The following is a 19,875-nucleotide window of genomic DNA, read 5'->3' as shown; positions in this document are numbered from 1 at the left end:
CGCCAATTGGGAAAAGTTTGACGAAATCCTTTTCTTGTGTGCGTACACAAACCTTGATGGCCTTGGAGTGGAATCGGTTGAGGACGTGGAAAGGTATGCTTCTGCACTTGGCAAATCGATCTTAGAAGCTTGCGAAGCCGCGATTCCGCGATAGATATTCGTGCGTGTATAGCTCTTTTGAGCCTAGGAAACGGCCTCTTCAGAGGTAGGCGAAAGCCTCACCATATATTCTTCTTCTATCCTAATAATTAGATACTGGAATGGTGCTGTTCCAAAAAGCTCGAGCTGTCGAAGTCGAAAACTGAAGCCATCTTCCTCAAGAACGAATTTGTACATCGTGGTCCACGTAAGGACAAAAAGAGCCCGTACCCCTATGAAGCAAAAGGACGACAGAGAAAGCCCAAATACGATAACAAACCGCCAAAAATAATGATAGGAGACTCCAAAGTCAAATTCAAATCAAGCGTCAGATACTTAGGGGTACACTTCGACGAGGGCCTCAAAGTGAAAAATCACATTAAAACAAGGCGCGCGAAACTAAGTAGGGTATTCGGGCGCATGCGGCGTATTGCGCGGGCAGAATGGGGATTGCGATACCCAGCTATGTCCACCATATACAAGGGTTTCTTTATGCCTGTCGTCACGGATGCGGCGGCAGCTTGGAGTGACCGTTGCGATAGGGAGGACTGGAGACATCTTCGAGCACTTTAGCGTCAGGCGCTAATAACAACAACTACTGCCTACAGGACAGTTTCGCTTGACGGGATTTGCGTAGTCACGGGGGCAGTGCCCATTCAGCTCGTAATAGACGAACAGTGCGCGCGATACAGCGTCCGTATCGGCAAACAGGCTACCCTTGGGAACGTCACCGTGCAGCCAGATGCGGAGGATCGCCTTGTCACCCTTAGAACTGAAACCATACGTCGGTGGCAAGAACAATGGGATACATCAGAGAACGGCCGCGAAACTAAAGTCTTTTTTCCAGACGTAGCAGAACGTCTAACAAACAAATGGATCAGCCCTAACTTATGGCTGACCCAAATCCTAACCGGCCACGGTTGCTTTAGAGAATACCAATACAAGTACGAACATACGGATAGTAGATTCTGCGACGAGTGTAGGGAGAATGGGTTAGGAGAAGGGTCGACAACGTTGAGCACTTAATGCTTGAATGCCATGAGTACGAGCCTCAACGTGAGGTGCTCAAGGACATATGGGGTGGGAACGCCGAGTGGGCAAGCGTTGCGCGTGCGATTGCCACATCCCAAAGTAACTTCAAGCTTTTAAAAGGTTTCAGTAAAGTAGTAATGTGTTGCAAACTCCAAACCCAGCTAGCTAATGAAAACGCGACTAGGGACGAGACTCAACAGACATCCACCTAGGTAGAGTCGGAGTGCCTAGGCACAAGCGATATGCTCCACACAATTGTGAGGACAGTATAAAGCTTTGGATGACTGACGTAGAATAAGCTAGAGAAAATGACCACAAATAACACAAGTGCCCGGGCACCCTACACACGCAAACACTTACACGTAAAGTCATACTTTAGACACAACACATCACACAAACAACATGGTCTTCAATCGACTCCGCCTCCCCGTGGTCCCCGCTGGATACTGCTCATATCCTGTGGGTACATCTCGATGTGCCTACGGGGAATGAGTTGTCAGAGGAGTCGATGAGAGTTGCACACACTTACAATTATACGCAACTCTTGCAGCTGTTCAATGAATGTGTATAAACACAAGAGAACGGCGGTTTTTCCTTGTCTGCGAACTGGGCTGTGTTCTCGTTGTGGTGGGAGTAGGACAAATATACGTGCGTGTATAGCTCTTTTGAGCCCAGGAAACGGCCTCTTCGGAGGTAGGCGAAAGCCTCGCCATATATTCTTCTATCCTAATAATTGTCTGAGCAAGGCCTCGTGACGTTGTCAAAATAATTTGGCAATGCAGGTAAGCTCAAAGATTCGGGGACTAGACTAGACAGAAGAACGAACGAGACTCTTGTAAGGGGGGATAAGTGTTATGGCTCAAACAGGTCTTACGGCTGCACCTCCCCGCATGGGCCCCACTGGTAACTGGTCGGGTTGTCATTATATTACCGATCAGGCTAACGCAGTCGTTGAATGGGTTGATACAGTTAACTAAGTACGAGGACAGATTGACATTAAATTCAACTCAATTCACATCTGTCCTATGATAGCGTAAATGCTTGAGGACAGGGTTTTTCCTTGCCGGCAAACTTGGCTGTGTATTTCCTATGTGAGGGTAGGATAGATGTACGTGCGTGTATAGCTCTTTTGAGCCCAGGAAACGGCCTCTTCGGAGGTAGGCGAAAGCCTCGCCATATATTCTTCTATCCTAATAATTGGCGGGAGTAACTATGACTCTCTTGAGGGAGTGAGGGCGAACTCAAGAGAACATAGTTAAGCAAGCAATTCCCTTTTCGTGGGTTCCGCTATAAGTAAGGTAACATTGAAAGGCATCCCTCGATGCGTTACCCCAAACCAAAAATTGCCACTGCGATTTCTATTGCAGTTCTTTTTATTATATTTTGGAAAGCAATACGTCCCGGCAAAAGGGATACGAATGAAGTAAGTGACTTCCTTTCATGGAGTTTGATGAGTAGGTAGTGTGACCCTAGTCATGTTACTGAAAATCAAAAGTCACCACTGCAAGGCAGAGTGACCTAACTCTGGTAGGAACTCTCCCTATGGGAACTTTTTTATTATTATCTTGTTATTATCATTTGTCACCAGAAAAAGGGGAGTTACGCCCCCTGCCTGCTCGAGTACGGTGTTAGTTGGACCTTGCGACTCTCACCAAGAAAACTATACTTCCAATGCCCAATCTCTGGCCTGCTAGCTTAGGACAGAGTAACGGATTTGGATTATAGAGTTAATGCAAGGTAGAGGACTGTGAAGGCACCTCGCCCTATTATTCAAGGGATATACATTAGCAGGCTGGAGCATCATGGGTTGCGGTCCAGCCGGATCTAAATTACGTAAAGGCCAAAACGGCCAAGGTAGATAGGGCTACCAAAGACAGAACGAGGCTGTCAATGGCTGAACACGGCTGCCAAAGGTAGAAGGGACTACCAAGGTAGAAGGTGGCTACCTGAGTAAACCACACAATGCAGGATGAATGGGTTCTCGTCCTGCACTATAACCCCAAGTGGGGAGTGCAAGTCACTCATCTTGCTCACAATCGTAGATCACGGGGGATCGCGTAGCTGGTTGTGACAGCTGATGATCTGAGTAAAATCCTCCGGCTGATTCCTCATGTGGAGGCTCAACTAAGTTCTGCCCTGGTTATCCAAGGGTTCTACGCAACACGAAACCACCCAAGGTAATATGAGAGGTTCCTTTTCTGCCCCGGTTTCCAAGGGTATTACGCAGCACTTAATCTGTGCCTTTTCTTTGAAAGTATAAAAGCCGGAGGTCGTGCGTAGTGAATGTGGCAGAACACTGTCATGTTCCTGCACAATTCCTGTATTGTGTGACCACCTGAGGAGACGATGAAGGTTTGTGCACTCAGAGAACTAGTCGTGTGTGGGTGTGAGTGTGCTCCAGCATGCGCGCCCCATGCATGACTTTTTTCTCGTTAAGGAAATTTTTCGTTTTGTTTTCGTTCATTATACTTTTCGGAAGCAATACGAATGAATTTCCGGCGGGGACTCTGGAGAGTTTGTTTGCATCTTTATTATTATTTTATTTTATTATACTTTCGAAAGCAATACGAATGGATTCTGACAGGCACCGCCACAAAACCCTGCTCCGCTATACCGGTGACAAGCCCGGGGCCCTGTCTATGACGGGGAAGGAGAAGTCAGAGGAGTAAAACCTCGTGAAAAAATCAGGTCCATCTGGCTCCGGATGGTAGCAACCTGTAAGGGCCCCTGACTTGGGTGACGGTCCTACTTCATTTACTTTAATGCTCTGTGTGTCACGGGTCAATAGTTTTGCACCAGTAGGAATACCTACTGCGCTTGCTTGCTAATGACTCTTATGTGGCAGATCGCAATCACGGTAAATGCGACCCCGAACACCATAGTGGACATATGTCCCGTTCGTTGTGAGTCGGCCCTGTCACTCTTGCCAAGGGGTTATGCAGCACTTAATCTGTGAGTCTTTTTCTTCAAAGAGAAGGGCCGGAGGTCGTGTGCGGTGGACGTGATATGCGCAAGCTGCCGGGTTCTTCGTGCAATTTCTGTGTCTGTGTATCGCCTTTGACTGAGTGGGAGGGATGCAGCTTACTGCCCCGGTCTCTGAGGGTTTACACCCAAGGTGACTGAGAGGTTCCTTTTACCTTTTCAGCTAACCTAAAAAGCTAAGCTTGACTTACGTGGCGAGGGCTTTTAAGGCAGGGGGGTTGCAAACCCTGTCACCAACGTAGCAGTACCATGCGTCCGGCAACAAGTGGTTTCGTCAAACGCGAGCGCCGGGGGGAGAAGCGGTTGTAGGTGTTACCAGCTCTAACAACTTTAATAAATTGGTCAGGAAAATACGGCAAAGCCTCGGATAGGTGACGCACCCACGTTCGGTGGTCACCAAACTCTTTCGACCGTTCGACGGAGCGCCAGAATAGCCAACCGCGTTTCTCCGAACGAGCTGCTATCTGACGTTCCCGTTTATCGCCGGCCCGTGAATTCGGCATCGCGATCGCGTTCGTGTAAGCTCGCGGAAGCATTACGTATAAAACAGCTAATGCCTCTAGCTACGCGACCCTGTTTGGTTAAACTCACGCGATTGAACTTAGAAGAGATAAATCCAAGTAGAAGGGGGGTTTCTGAATCTTACTCGCGAAGCATCGACCGGCGAAGATGCCTCGAAACGACTAAAAACACCCTCAGAGGGTCCGCGAACTCGGCAAACTTAGATGGGCTCGCGCCGGGCGTTAGGTCAAATCGAAAGTCTCCGCACGCGACCCGGGTAATGGGGGTTGAAGGTTTTCGAGTTTTGCAGGCAAATTTGCGGAACGACAGAGCTGGGACTCTGGAGGCGAGTCAGTTGTGGGAGGAAAAACGTATTGATGTTCTCCTTCTACAAGAGCCATACGCAGCAAATAGTAATAATAGTTTCAAAATACCTGGGTTCGGTTGCGGGATACAAGTTGCTGCCGAAACCAGGTCTAGGCCATATGCGGCCATTTGCTTAACGAATCCTAAATACCAGTTGCTGGTTTTATCACAACTTAGTACAACTCACTGCGTATACGCTCAGATCATGGGACCTGACACATCGTTTTTCGTAGTCTCGGCATACTTCCAGTACAAAGACGAAATAGACATGCATTTAAAGCACTTAGAGAAAGTGGTCCGAGCACTGAGAGGGAAACGGGTATTAATATCAATGGACGCGAACGCGAAATCCGAGAGATGGGGATCCGAGACTGACGACGCGCGTGGCGAAAAGTTAGAGCAATTTATTGACGCACACGAGTTAGAGATAATCAACAACGCGAGGGAGGGTCCGACGTTTGAATCAACTAACGGGAGTTCGTATATCGATGTGACACTCGTCACGCCTAAACTCGTGAGTAGCATTCTTAGCTGGTCCATTAATAGAAGTTGGGTGCAGAATACTGACCACTACCCGATCGAGATCACTCTAGGAGCTAAGTCGGGGGAGAAGGATGGCGCACAGGCAGACCCCAAGAGGTTCAACTTAACGTTGGCCAATTGGAAAAAGTTTGACGAAATCCTTTTCTCGTGTGCATGCACAAACCTTGAAGGCCTTGAAGTGGAATCGGTTGAGGACGTGGAAAGGTATGCTTCTGCACTTGGCAAATCAATCTTAGAAGCTTGCGAAGCCGCGATCCCGCGTAGGAAAACCCATGTAAAATCATACCCATGGTGGACCAGGAAATTAACACGCGCGAAGAAGCTGGTGAACAAAGCCAGACGAGTATATCAAAGGGAAAGGGACGAATTAGTTAAAAATACCCTAAGCGTCAAATACAGAACACTACGGTAACAATACTCGACAGACATAAAGCGGACGAGGGAAAGCAGCTGGCGGGACTTTGTTACGAAGAAAGGTAATCAAGAAAAGTGGGGTCCTCTTTACAGAACCTGCGCAAAAAAAAAAGAGTCAAAAGTGCAATGCGCACGCTAAATCGTAACGGAGCATCCACGGAAAATTTTAAGGAAACAGCCAGATGTTTTCTCGAGACGCATATTGTAGACGATGACCAGGACAACGAAACCCCCGATCAGGAAAAGATTAGAGTCAACACAATTTTACTACCTGACACCGCGGACGCTGAACCGTTTACCCCTCGCGAACTGGACAAGGTCTTAATAACACTGAAAAACAAGAAGGCCCCGGGGCCGGACTTAATAGAAAACGAGGTAGTTAAACGCGCAGGGGTTATACTTCGCGAACAGTTTTTAGAGTTATATAATGCTTGCTTGGCGCTAGGAGCATTACCAAAAGAGTGGAAGAAGGGGGCAATCATAATGTTAGTTAAAAGCACCGACAAAAACGCAAATGACCCTAAATCTTATCGGCCAATTTGCCTCCTTTCGGGTTTAGGTAAGGTGTTCGAGAAGCTCATCAAAGAGCGACTCACCACCACAGTCTTAGCGGAGGGGTAAATTTCGAGCCGACAGTTTGGCTTCACAGCCAAAAAGTCGACGGAAGATGCAATTGTGGAGATGCGCCGATTGGTAGACACTTCAGAGAAGAGACTGGTGGTCGGACTTCTCTTTGATATCTCTGGCGCTTTTGACGATGTGTGGTGGCCGTTAGTACTCGAGGGCCTCAAGGCCAGAGGCTGCCCTAGCAACATTTACGCGGTAATTCGGAATTACTTTGAGGACAGATCGGTCGCGCTGTCATGGGGTTTTGGTAGCGAGTCGAAAACGCCAACGCGAGGGTGCCCGCAAGGATCAGTGCTAGGACCATTATTTTGGAACATCATGTTCGACGATCTCCTCAAGAGACTCGAATTGACAGAACACGGGAATAAATTTGTTGCGTTTGCTGACGATTTGCTCGTCTTAGTAGAAGGCTCTTCGAGAAAAGAAATAGAGCGTTATAGTCAAATAGTAGTAGATAAGATACTGGAATGGTGCTGTTCCGCAAAGCTCGAGCTGTCGAAGTCGAAGACTGAAGCCATCTTCCTCAAGAACCAATTTTATACATCGCGGTCCACGTAAGGACAAAAAGAGCCCGTACCCCTATGAAGCAAAAGGACGACAGAGAAAGCCCAAATACGATAACAAACCGCCAAAAATAATGATAGGAGACTCCAAAGTCAAATTCAAATCAAGCGTCAGATACTTAGGGGTACACTTCGACGAGGGCCTCAAAGTGAAAAATCACATTAAAACAAGGCGTGCGAAACTAAGTAGCGTATTCGGGCGCATGCGGCGTATTGCGCGGGCAGAATGGGGATTGCGACACCCAGCTATGTCTACCATATACAAGGGTTTCTTTATGCCTGTCGTCACGTATGCGGCGGCAGCTTGGAGTGACCGTTGCGATAGGGAGGACTAGAGACATCTTCGAGCACTTCAGCGTCAAGCGCTAATAACAACAACTACTGCCTACAGGACAGTTTCGCTTGACGGGATTTGCGTAGTCGCGGGGGCAGTGCCCATTCAGCTCGTAATAGACGAACGGTGCGTGCGATACAACCTCCGTATCGGCAAACAGGCTACCCTTGGAAACGTCACCGTGCAGCCAGATGCGGAGGATCGCTTTGTCACCCTTAGAACTGAAACCATACGTCGGTGGCAAGAACAATGGGATACATCAGAGAACGGCCGCGAAACTAAAGTCTTCTTTCCAGACGTAGCAGAGCGTCTAACAAACAAATGGATCAGCCCTAACTTCTGGCTGACCCAAATCCTAACCGGCCACGGTTGCTTTAGAGAATACCAATACAAGTACGAACATACGGATAGTAGATTCTGCGACGAGTGTAGGGAGAATGGGTTAGGAGAAAGGGTTGACAACGTGGAGCACTTAATGCTTGAATGCCATAAGTACGAGCCTCAACGTGAGGTGCTTAAGGACATATGGGGTGGGAACGCGGAGTGGGCGAGCGTTGCGCGTGCGATTGCCACATCCCGAAGTAACTTCAAGCTTTTAAAAGATTTCAGTAACGTAGTAATGTGCTGCATACTCCAAACCCAGCTAGCTAATGAAAACGCGACTAGGGACGAGACTCAACAGACATCCACCTAGTTAGAGTCGGAGCGCCTCGGCACAAGCGATATGCTCAACACAATTGTGAGGACAGTATAAAGCTTTGGATGACTGCCGTAGAATAAGCTAGGGAAAATGACCACAAATAACACAAGTGCCCGGGCACCCTACACACGCAAACACTTACGCGTAAAATCATACTTTACACACAACACATCACACAAACAACATGGTCTTCAATCGCTTCCGCCTTCCCGTGGTCCCCGCTGGATACTGCTCATATCCTGTAGGTACATCTCGATGTGCCTACAGGGAATGAGTTGCCAGAGGAGTCGATGAGAGTTGCACACACTTACAATTATACGCAACTCTTGCAGCTGTTCAATGAATGTGTATAAACACAAGAGAGCGGCGGTTTTTCCTTGTCCGCGAACTGGGCTGTGTTCTCGCTATGGTGGGGGTAGGACAAATATACGTGCGTGTATCGCTTTTTTGAGCCCAGGAAACGGCCTCTTCGGAGGTAGGCGAAAGCCTCGCCATATATTCTTCTTCTATCCTCATAATTATTTATTATTAAATGATATTCGGCGATTAATGGTATTTATTCAAAAATCTAATTATTTCCGATGAATCAAATTCGGCAAATGATTATTGTTGGTTTAGAAATTTAATTATTTATTATTTAATTAAATTCGGCGATTTATGATTTTTGTTTAAAATTCAATTAGTTACCAATCAAAGTTGGCGATTTGAAGATAAGATTTAATTATTTAATTAATCGTTATTAATTATATTGAGAGTGAGAGTGAATTTTTTTTTTGTTATTAACATTACTTACTCACTAATTAAATGCGGTGATTTAATCATTTGATTCATTTACTTTATTAATTATTAATGATTATTAGGGCCGAGAATTTAGTTTTCTTAAAAGAGAGAGACAGAAGATAGGTGTAGCCAAGCGTTCTGATTGGTCATAATAAATTAATTGTTTTTTGTTTTTCGCAATCAAGTGAAGACAGCAGCTTGAAGAAAAAATTAAAATTAGATTGCTAATCCAACATGAAAATATGAAAAATATGTCAAAAAAAACAGGTTGGTTTTCAGATGTAAAGGTGCTTGTAAACAAATACAACTCTGTACTGCTCAGATAAATAAAGAAGAGAATTTGAAGCACAGTGTTGTGACTAAAATGTTTAATCAAATTAATTTAAAGAGAACAGTAAACAAGCTGGCAATTTCGCTCAAGATCGCGTAAAAGAATTGGTCCCGGCCTCACTGGTAATTTTGCTGGAGATCACACTGACGGTCTTTTTGAAGGTCTCACTGGAGGTCTCGCTAGAACTCTTGCCGATGGTCTTGCTGGAAATCACGCTGATGGTCTTTTTAGAGGTCTCGCTGACGGTCTCGCTAAAGATCTTGCTAGAGATCGAGCTGATGGTATTGCTAGAAGTTTCGCTGGTAATTTTGATGGCGATCACGGTGATGGTATCGCTGGAGATCACGCTGACGGTCTTTCTGGAGATCATACTGACGGTCTTTCTGGAGGTCTCGCTGGAGATCACGCCAACGGTCTTTCGAAAGGTCTCGCTAAAACTCTTGCTGACGGTCTCGCTGATGGTCTCGCTGGAGATCACGCTGACGATCTTTCTGGAGGTCACGCTGGTGATTACGCTGACGATCTTTCTAGAGGTCACGCTGCCGGTCACGCTGATAATTTTGTTAGCGATCACGGCGATGGTATCGCTGGAGATCACGCTGACAATCTTTCTGGAGGTCTCGCTGGAGATCACGCTGACGGTTTTTCTAAAGGTCTCGCTGGTGACCACGCTGACGGTTTTTTTGGGAGTCTCGCTGGAGATCACGCTCACGATCTCGCTGGAGATCACGCTCACGATCTCGCTGGAGATCACGCTGACGATCTTTCTAGAGGTCTCGCTGGTGATCACGCTGACTGTCTTTCTGGAAGTCTCGTTGGAAATAACGCTGACGATCTTGCTGAAATCACGCTGACGATCTTTCTGGAGGTCTCGCTGGTGATCACGCTGACGGTCTTTCTGGAAGTCTCGCTGGAAATCACCAGCGAGACCGTCAGCGTGATCTCCAGCGGGACCGTCAGCGCGATCGCCAGCAAAATCACCAAGCGAGACCGGCAGCAATACCATTAGCACAACTTCCAGCAAAACGACCTCCAGTGAGACCGTCAGCGAGACCTCTAGAATAACTGTCAGCGTGATTTCCAGCGAGACTGTCAGCAAGAGTTCTAGCGAGACCTTTAAAAAGAACGTCAGTGCGATCTCCAGCAAAATTACCAGTGAGAACGGGAGCAACTCTTTTACGCGATCTTCAGCGAAATCGCCAGCTTGTCACTGTTCACTTTAAACTAATTTTATCGAACATTTTAATCCCAACACTGTGCTTCAAATTCTCTTCTTTATTTATCTGAGCAGTACAGACTTGTATTTGTTTACAAGCACCTTTACATTTGCAAACCAACCTATTTTTTTTGACATATTTTTCATATTTTCATGTTGGATCAGCAATCTAATTTTTATTTTTTCTTCAAGCTGCTGTCTTCACTTGATTGCGAAAAACAAAAAACAATTAATTTATTACGACGAATCAGAACACTTGGATACACCTATCTTCTGTCTCTTTCTTTTAAAAAAACTAAATTTTCGGCCCTAATGATTATTAATAAACTTGAGCGCAGATTTATTTTTTTTGTTTAAAGATTTAATTAATTATTATCAAATAAGTTTATTGCGGTGATTTGGGAAATTTTGTACTGGATTGTTAAACTTAAAGGTTTGCTTGCGAGCTGCGAATCGACGACGGTGTCAAATATTATTATTAGGCGTTTCGTTCCTCGATATTGTTATCCTGAGCCGATTGCTTTAATTTATTGTCAATAAATTAATAATATTTTTATTAATTGAGAATTAATACGAGCAACCCCGAGTAATTTCCTCGATCCTTCTAAAATTAAGTCGTACCCTTAAAGGCCCGCCACCCGACGAATAGAGTCCCGGACCGGAGTAGCCGGAATCGACGTGATTGGAGCAAAGCTCCTGGCGCCCAACAACAGGTAAGGCAGGTAGGCCAAGTTATTTATTTCGGGTTTCATCCTCGATAACGCACGAGTTCGAAATACCCGTTATAATATATATATACATAAATACATATATGAACTTTTAAGCCAATGTCATTTTTCGACATTACTCAATGGAATAAAACATATTATGACAAAATTTTATAAAAATTACGATATGACACCGGCTACAATAGTTAGATTTCTAAAGAAATCTACCTAAAAATTAGGAAAATCGTTGACCCTGAAGGGCATCCCTACAACTTCCCGCTGATTCCGTTAATACATGGCCATTTTTCTTAGCTCTTTGAGCCCAAAAATACAATTTGTGTGTTATTTTGAGTTCTCCGAGCTCAAAACGATACCTTATCTATGCTTTTGAGCTCTTGAGCTCAAAAGTCTGATAGAAGTTTCATAGAACACTATTTTTTTAATTTTCAAACCGCAATAACTTTTAAATGAATGAACCGATTTTTACGCAGTTGGCGGCATTCTACGCAGTTTTTCAAGCCTCATTAAGAATTCTTAAGTTTCAATTGGTCAAACTAGAAATTTCGGAGTAACTCCGAAAAAACACTTTTGTAGGTTTTCTTTCGTTCACGATATCTCTCGAACGAATCAATCGATTTTGACAGGATTGGCGGCGATCGACGTGGTTTTTCAAGGTTGATAGCTGATCAGTTTTTTGAATCGATCGGTTGAGCCGTTTAAAAGTTATCCCAAAAAAACCACTTCAGAAAAAATTTTTTTTCCTACTTTTTTTTAGATTTCTCCAAATTTCTCAAAGTCTATCGGTCCGAATCAGTTCAAATTAACAGGAAATCTAAGTTTGGCGAAGTCCTTTTGAATGGCACCAACCGCGATGAAATCGGTTCAACCGTTCAAAAGTTATAAGAGGTTTACATACTTACACACACACACACACACACACACATACATACAGACATAGTGACACCCTCGCGGGAATGGTCAGGAAAGCTTCCTAGGACCTCAAAACGTCGAGATCTGATGAAAACTCGATTTTCGAAAAACGGGGTAAAACCAATAACTTCCCGATTTTTGAAAATTTTCAATTTTCTTAGCGGGAAGTTAAAAATTTTTTTTTGTAGTTTTTTTGAGATTTCTCAAAGTCTACCAGTCCGAATCGTTTTAAAGTATATTTAAAATCTAAGTTCAGTCAAGCCCTTTCGAATGGCATCAACCGCAATTACATCGGTCAAGCTGTTCAAAAGTTATGAGAGGTTTACATACATACGTACACACACACATACTTACATACAGACATACAGGCACCATCGCGGGAATAGTCAGGGAAGCTTCCCAGGACCTCAAAACGTCGAGATCCGATGAAAACTCGATTTTCGAAAAACGGGGTCAAAACAGTAACTTCCCGATTTTCGAAAATCTTTGATTTTTTTAGCGGGAAGTTAAAAATAATGATAATTTAAAAAAAAATTATTATTTATAATTGATTAGCATGAAAATGCAAGTAACTCATAATCTCTAAAAAATTTTGAAAAATTTATCAGAAATAATTTTTAGGTGACAAAATGTTCTACAAAAAATAAAAAAGTAATATTTTTTGATAAAGTTTATCAAGTTACAAAGTTTGAATTCATAACTATTTCAGCGTTAATCTTGAGTAACTTTAAATAGAGTGGAATATTTATTGAAAAATATTCAAAAGCACAAGAAAATAGCAAAAAAATTAAATATTTCTGAATCTTTTAATATCTTCGGATAAAGGGAAATTTGACTATTATTTAGTGGTTAAAAAGTATGAATATATTTATTATTTATAAGTATCAAAAAAAAGTATTCGAGAATCGTTTCGAATCTTTCCATAAAATAAAATTTGCGTATTATTTCACGATTAAAAAATATTTGACAGTGTTCGAAAAAGTGAGTGCTTTTGAATATTTTTTAAACTTTCCATGAAATTAAATTCGAATATTATTTAGCGATTGAAAATTTAAATTTAAATCTTTAAAAAACCTCAGATTTGAAAATATGTAAAAGGATTTAATGCTCCGAAATTGCGGGCGTATAAATTGTTCAGAATTGAAAACGTTTTAAATTTCTCTATTTTTTATCTTTCCAGATCTTTTTTTTTTTTAACATGCATATTATGACCATATATTGTTTTTACCGGGAATTCAAGACTACCGACCCTATTAATTCTCCATAAGGGAAAGAATTTGAAAGTATTGAAAGTCTAAAAGAGTTTTGAAAATAATTGTCTGCCTTCCGGCTAAAAAGTAGCAACTTTCTAGCCGCTGCGCTAAACGAAGTTGCCTCATTCCGACTACGTCGAGCAGAAAAATAGTATTTACACCTTGGCCAGTAAAAGGTAAAGCCTCAGATCACATGTTTGTCAACCTTGGCTTCGCCTCGACCAAGAATTACATGTAATCTAAGACTTTTCTTATTTTACTGGCCTAGGTATGTAATTTACAATAAACTTCTTTATTTTCAACAGCTTTTGATTCATTTTTACAACACCTGCTCTGGAAGTTGACTTTTCAAGCGCTGTATGTCATCTCCAAAGTACACAATAATCGCATACTTGACTATATGTGTTTGATAAACGCACATGTTCGGTTAAAGACCACATAACTGCACGGATTTTGCCCAAACTATACTACTATAGAAAAATAACCCCATCAGCCTCCTCGCATCCAAGGTACAGAAATTACTTGATACTTTGACGTTCCGTATAACGAATTTTTTGCTATAAAAACTACATTCTTTAAGTCAGAATATAAGTAGTAACACATAAGAATGGGAAAACAATATAATGAGAGAAAATTAATCTCTCTTTGTCCATTAAAATTTGTGTAGGTTTAACCTATCAATTTAACCACTTTAGCCGACATTTTAACACATTCTTTATTGCAGATTATGTAAAAGTTTTTCTTAATTTTGCATACATTTTTATTTCAGTATTTTTCCATACTACAATCGTTAACAAGGCTTGCTCAAGACTGCTCTCAAACTTGATAATTATTGCTAGCATCGTTTTCCACTTAGGGGTCTTGTGGTATATATTTATAACAATTAAAAATTATTAATCTTGTGAAAGTCTTCGACAAAAATTTACCTTTGTCTTATGACAGTAAATCACATATCGCTGTCTATTCGTTCTCAAAATGTCAGTTCCTTTTGTGACAAGATCTTGCACAAGGCCCATACGTAGATGGAGACGCTAGTAACTATAAGCTTTGCACAAGCACTTACTCAAGAATCTTGCGTGACATATTATAACCAAATTTTCAAGGGGGGTATACGGGAACTTAACTAAACTTAATTCTAAAAATAAAATCTGGGTTATACTTCGTTATCTTTCCGATTCTTGGTCTCTAGTCTCGATAAAATAGGGCGCCAGGTAATTTTTAATCACTAGAATTACCAAACTAGTGAACACGGAACGTAAAGAATTTTTATTCGCTAGGAATTCTCAAACTAGCTAAACTTAAACGCAAACTCAAACAATATCAGAACTCAAACTTAAACTAAAACGTAATTAGATAATTTTTATTCGCTAGAAATTATCAAACTAGCTAAAACGTAAACTAAATCGAAAATACAGAAAACTTAACAAAATAAAGACCAAAAATCAGAAGGACAACGGAATACCTCGGGGTCACTCAGTGTGCTGGTTTGTAGAGAGAGGGGGTGGTTCGGTTAGAGAGGATCCATAATTGTAATAATTTTATACGCAACACTAAAAAATTTATCATTAAAACAAAATCGGTATTTATTTAATAAACCGTAAACTTAATTAACAAACTTAATCTCAAATCCATATAAAATTACTAGAACGATATAGCTAACAATATCAACGCTATAGCCAAGTTACAGTACCTTATTCTTATAAAATAAAACAAATAAATAAATAAATCTTAATGACTCGAATAACAATCTCAATTAAATCTATCAACAAAACTCTAAATTCTTTATAATACAAAAGTTTACTATAAACGAGACTATCCGAGATCTCAAGACCAAAAACTAAATTATTAACGCTCAAATTACAATAAATAAACTAAAATCATACCTGATATAAACAATGCCGATGCTGAGTAACTTTTTATACTAACTTAAATAAACCTCATAACTATATTCATTTCTGTAACGTAAACTAAAATTCAAGAGACTAAACTCTTAACCTGTAGCTGCAATAATACGCACATCCGATCACTTGAAGTGATCAGAGGCGACCCTCCAACTCGACTGTCCTCTACGAGGTCTAAGACTCAACTCTCCTTAACAAAATCTAAAATCCAACTAACTTTAACAAAATCTAAAACTCAAGTATTCTTAAACATGACTCACTCCCAACTAAAATTTCTATATTCAATTAATCCCCATAAACATTTTAATCTCTAAATCAAACAATTGAGGCTCGGAGTACGGATATTCCTTTAGTGGATGCTCTCCGGGAACTGACTACTGCTGGGATCGAAACCAAAAACGTAACTCAAAACGTAACTTAAACTTAAAATTAAAATATCAAAAACGTAACTTAAACGTAACAAAAACTTAACGAAAAACGTAAACGTAAACGTAACTCAAACTGATCCCATATGCTTTCGTCATGTTCCTCTACATCAGAGCGCTGGCATCTCAACCAGACCTAGGCATTCCACCTGGAAGTCTCAAAGGGTTAGACTGTCGTCTAGCATCAACCGAAACCGGGTGACTTATAGTCCCGCTCCACGGTAACGCTGATTTACCCACATACTCTGCAGCCTCAAAACCCAAAACTTAAAATTCGAAACTCAAAACTCAAAATTCAAAAGCCACAAATCCAAAATAACTCAATAAAACTCATAAATAACTCGACCTCTATATTTTCCAAAAACTTGACTCTAAAATGACTCTAATTTCAAAAATCTCAAAAGCTCGACTGTAACTGTAACTCTCTAAATTCACACTAAAACTGTAGCTCCTCGTTACTCGGCATCTACACTCGGACTCTACCTACTAAAGACTCACTAAGAACTCACTGAAGGTTCGCTAAAGACTCACTTTTAATCCTCTCAATTATTTTCTATAAAATTTTGGCCTTGGAATATCGACTTAAAATCACAAAAAATCCGTTGGCGCTAGTGACGTTCATTTTAAATAGACCCCGGTCGAAAAAATAACGTCACAATATGTTTCTTGGGTTTTAACTATTTATTGAATAGCATTATTTAAGCATTAATTAGAAATACTTACGAAACTATAGTACTTGCTTTAATAGGTAAATTATTATTTGGATCAATGAAATGCGATATAAGTGTAGTACGGTTATCAAAAGCTTGATTGCTGTTGCCAGTATCACTTTTTATTTCATCAATGTTGCAAGTATATCCAAACTGTTTGGAAAACGATTTAATAATCTAAAAATCAATAAGAAAAGCAAGAAGTAATTATTATGAAAGAATATAAGAAAAATAAGAGTATTACTTCAATCGGAAAAATTTATACTAACAAATATTCGCTTCTCAATAACATAAGTGGCACTATTTTGAAATGTAAAAATCACTCGATTATCCTCAGCGATAATGTATATTTGTATTACAGCTGAATTGTTGTGCTTAACTACAAAAATATAATCAGATATTAAAACCAAATCTTACACTCTAAGATAAAATAGATTCATCATATAATATATATATACATATATATATACCCGAGAAAAAATGATCAGGACTGATCAGATCTGTTCATATCTGATCAGGCCTGAAATCCGACCTGATCAGGCCTGTTCATGTATGATTAGGCCTGAAATTAGGCCTGATCAGACCTATCCGTGCCTGTTCATGTCTGAACCGTTAAATATGCTCAGACCTGATCAGACCTGTCCATGCCTGTTCATGTCTGAACCGTTAAATATGCTCAGACCTGATCAGACCTGTTCATGTCTGGAGTGTTGAATACGCTCAGACCTGATCAAGCCTGTTCATGTCTGCTCATGTCTGTTCATACCTGTTCATGTCTGAAGCATTAAATACGCTCAGACCTGATCAGATCTGATCAAGCCTGTTCATGTCTGAAGTATTAAATATGCTCAGACCTGATCAGACCTGTCCATGTCTAATCATGTCTGATCTAGCCTAAAATAGATAAGGGTTAAAACTCCATATATCAGCTGACAAGAACTGTTCATGCATGTTTTGCCCTCTTAAATGATATTTTAAGTCTGGAAAAAAATTTTATCGAACTATAGACTGCAGTTCTATTTTTAAAATTAATTTGTTCCGTATGACGTATCAGTTTCTATCCCCTTATAAATTTTAAATGTACAACTTTCATCAAAAAGTTCGTTTTATATAAGCATGAACTTTTTAATTTTCCATGCCAAAACGATGATTTTTAACGATGAATTTTGACGCAGTGACATAAAATTTTTTACTGTGTTCTATTGAATACGCGAAAAATAAGATTATTTATTAAAAGTTTGAGTTTGATAGCGTGAAAATACCAAAATATATCAGTTGATATCGATAGGCGATAAGTCCTTTCAAGGTGTCTGTTATTATTTTAAGCTACCGCCTTGGTCCATTGCAGTAGTGTCAAAAGCTGCTGAATTGTAGAACACACAAATAATTTTTCATTTCCTATACGTTTTAATTAAAAAAAAACTTCAATTTTAAAAGATAACAATAAAATTATAATTGCGGAATAAACCTTGAAGAAATTTTTTTTTTACTTTACAGAGAACCATATGTTAATGGATCGAAAAAAATACATAGCCGTCCCAAATGAATCACTCTAATATACACAGTAAAAAATTTTGCGTCATTGTGTCAAGAAATTTTGTGTTAAAAATTTTTGTGTTAAATATTTAACACTTTTATGTGTAAATTTAACATTTATTTTGTTAAATTAACACAAAAAAGTGTTAAATATTTAACATAAAAATTTTTATCACGAAATTTTTTGACGCAATGACGCGAAATTTTTTACTGTGTATAATTAATTATTAATAATTAATAAATTAAGTATAGAACTCCGTTAACTATAAGGATAAGTCATGTATAAAATTTAAATTACTTAAAGTAGTTTAAAAGGTACATTAGAGATGAGATGAGTCATTGGGTCAACAGGTAAAGTATCAGTCTGAAGAGCGAAACGTACATGGTTCGAATCCCCGTCGGCACCAATTTTTTTTTTTTTATGGACCTGATCGAGTCAGACATGAACAGGTCTGATCAGACATGAACATGCCTGGCCAGGTCTGATCAGACCCGGTCATTTTTCATATCTGATCAGACCTGAAGACTCATGCCTGTTCATATCTGATCAGATCTGATCATTTTTCCCCGGGTATATATATATATATATATATATAGCATATATATATATATATATATATATATGTGCATATATATATATATATATATATAGCATATATATATATATATATATATATATATATATATATATGGGTCATTCCACCAAATAAGAACATTTTTACGGGGCGACGCTCGCGGATTATGTTTAAAATTTATGGCGGTGTTCTCTATTAATAAGAAATAAATTCCCTACAAGTTTCAGCCCTTAACATGCAGCGGTTCTGGAGTTATGATTTTTTGAAATTTTGAAAAAAAATTTTTTATAACTTTTTTAGGAATTTTTCTGAAGAAGGAAGCTTTTTTATTAAAATCCACAAAAAATCTTATTTTGTGGGAAAAATGCTCAGCTTTTGAATAAAAATATTCATTTTATTATAAACACATCAGAAGACCCTTTGAAATCCAATTAAAGTGGAAAAATTGATTTTTCTCGATGTGCGGTGCAAGGTACATCCAATTTGACTTTTTTTTCTGAAAAATCAGAGTTTTTTACACAAAATATATGGTTTTCACGATGTGCATATTTTTTGTTCAATCGCAATTAAATTAAACGTAAAGTCTTTATAATTAAAATACTTTTATTTTTGAACTTTTTTCAGATGTTGATTCAGTTTTAATAAGAGCATATCCAATTTCATCATTTATCGGTAAAAGTGTGCAATGTCTGTGTACCCTTTACCATTTTTGATAAAGAATATCGTACGTCTAACACATTTTTTTTTGTCTAAATAATCATCATTCGTTATGAAAGTAAAATCAACGCCTGTAAAATTCTTATTGCCCAGGAATTCCAATCTTGTGGTGCCAGTAAGGTAAAAGCCCCAATATATGATCATGTACCAGTATATGATCACTCCATGTATTTGTATACCTATATTTGTGAATATAGATATACAAATACATGGAGTGATCATATACTGGTACGTGATCATCTATTGGGGCTTTTACCTTATATGTTTTTTATTTTCCATTTGTAATGAAGCTCTAGCAGCATGTCGTTTTACTGGACCTACAAGCCCATCGCATGGTCCTTTGCCATGGGCAGTCGCAAAAAAATGCCACTCAACGATGATTCTAAAGTCAGCATAATATTAACATAAATTAGTAAATGTTTTTTTATTTTTAAATTGCTGAGGTGCTCCATCTGAGAAGTAAAAAATCCTTTCAATAACAGTAAATTTTTCTCTCAAAAAAGAAATCAATTGTTCTTGAAATAAATAAATCAAAACTGTGTCATGTTTAAGACAATCTGAGATACCAACTAAGCCTAAATGCTTAATAGTATC

General features: G+C 39.9%; 1 protein-coding gene and 1 long non-coding RNA gene across 2 annotated transcripts in view; one reads left to right on the top strand and one right to left on the bottom strand.

Annotated features, from left to right (window-relative positions):
- Positions 1 to 19,875, bottom strand: part of LOC123266357 (protocadherin Fat 4-like) — a 261,115-nt gene that overhangs the window by 62,157 nt on the left and 179,083 nt on the right. The window contains exons 8-9 of the mRNA XM_044730596.1: positions 16,723 to 16,832; positions 16,467 to 16,630 (exon numbers count right to left, since the gene is read on the bottom strand). Coding sequence (XP_044586531.1) covers positions 16,467 to 16,630; positions 16,723 to 16,832 — 274 coding nt within the window. The remainder of the gene's footprint in view (positions 1 to 16,466; positions 16,631 to 16,722; positions 16,833 to 19,875) is intronic.
- LOC123266371 lies at positions 1,952 to 18,363 on the top strand. The gene is made up of 3 exons (XR_006509757.1): positions 1,952 to 2,037; positions 2,765 to 2,768; positions 18,353 to 18,363. It is a non-coding gene; the product is annotated as an uncharacterized LOC123266371 (long non-coding RNA).

Source organism: Cotesia glomerata, linkage group LG5 (assembly GCF_020080835.1).
Source record: "Cotesia glomerata isolate CgM1 linkage group LG5, MPM_Cglom_v2.3, whole genome shotgun sequence".
NCBI lineage: Eukaryota > Metazoa > Arthropoda > Insecta > Hymenoptera > Braconidae > Cotesia > Cotesia glomerata.
Note: the sequence above shows the minus strand (reverse complement) of the source record. Positions and strands in the feature narration are given on the sequence as shown.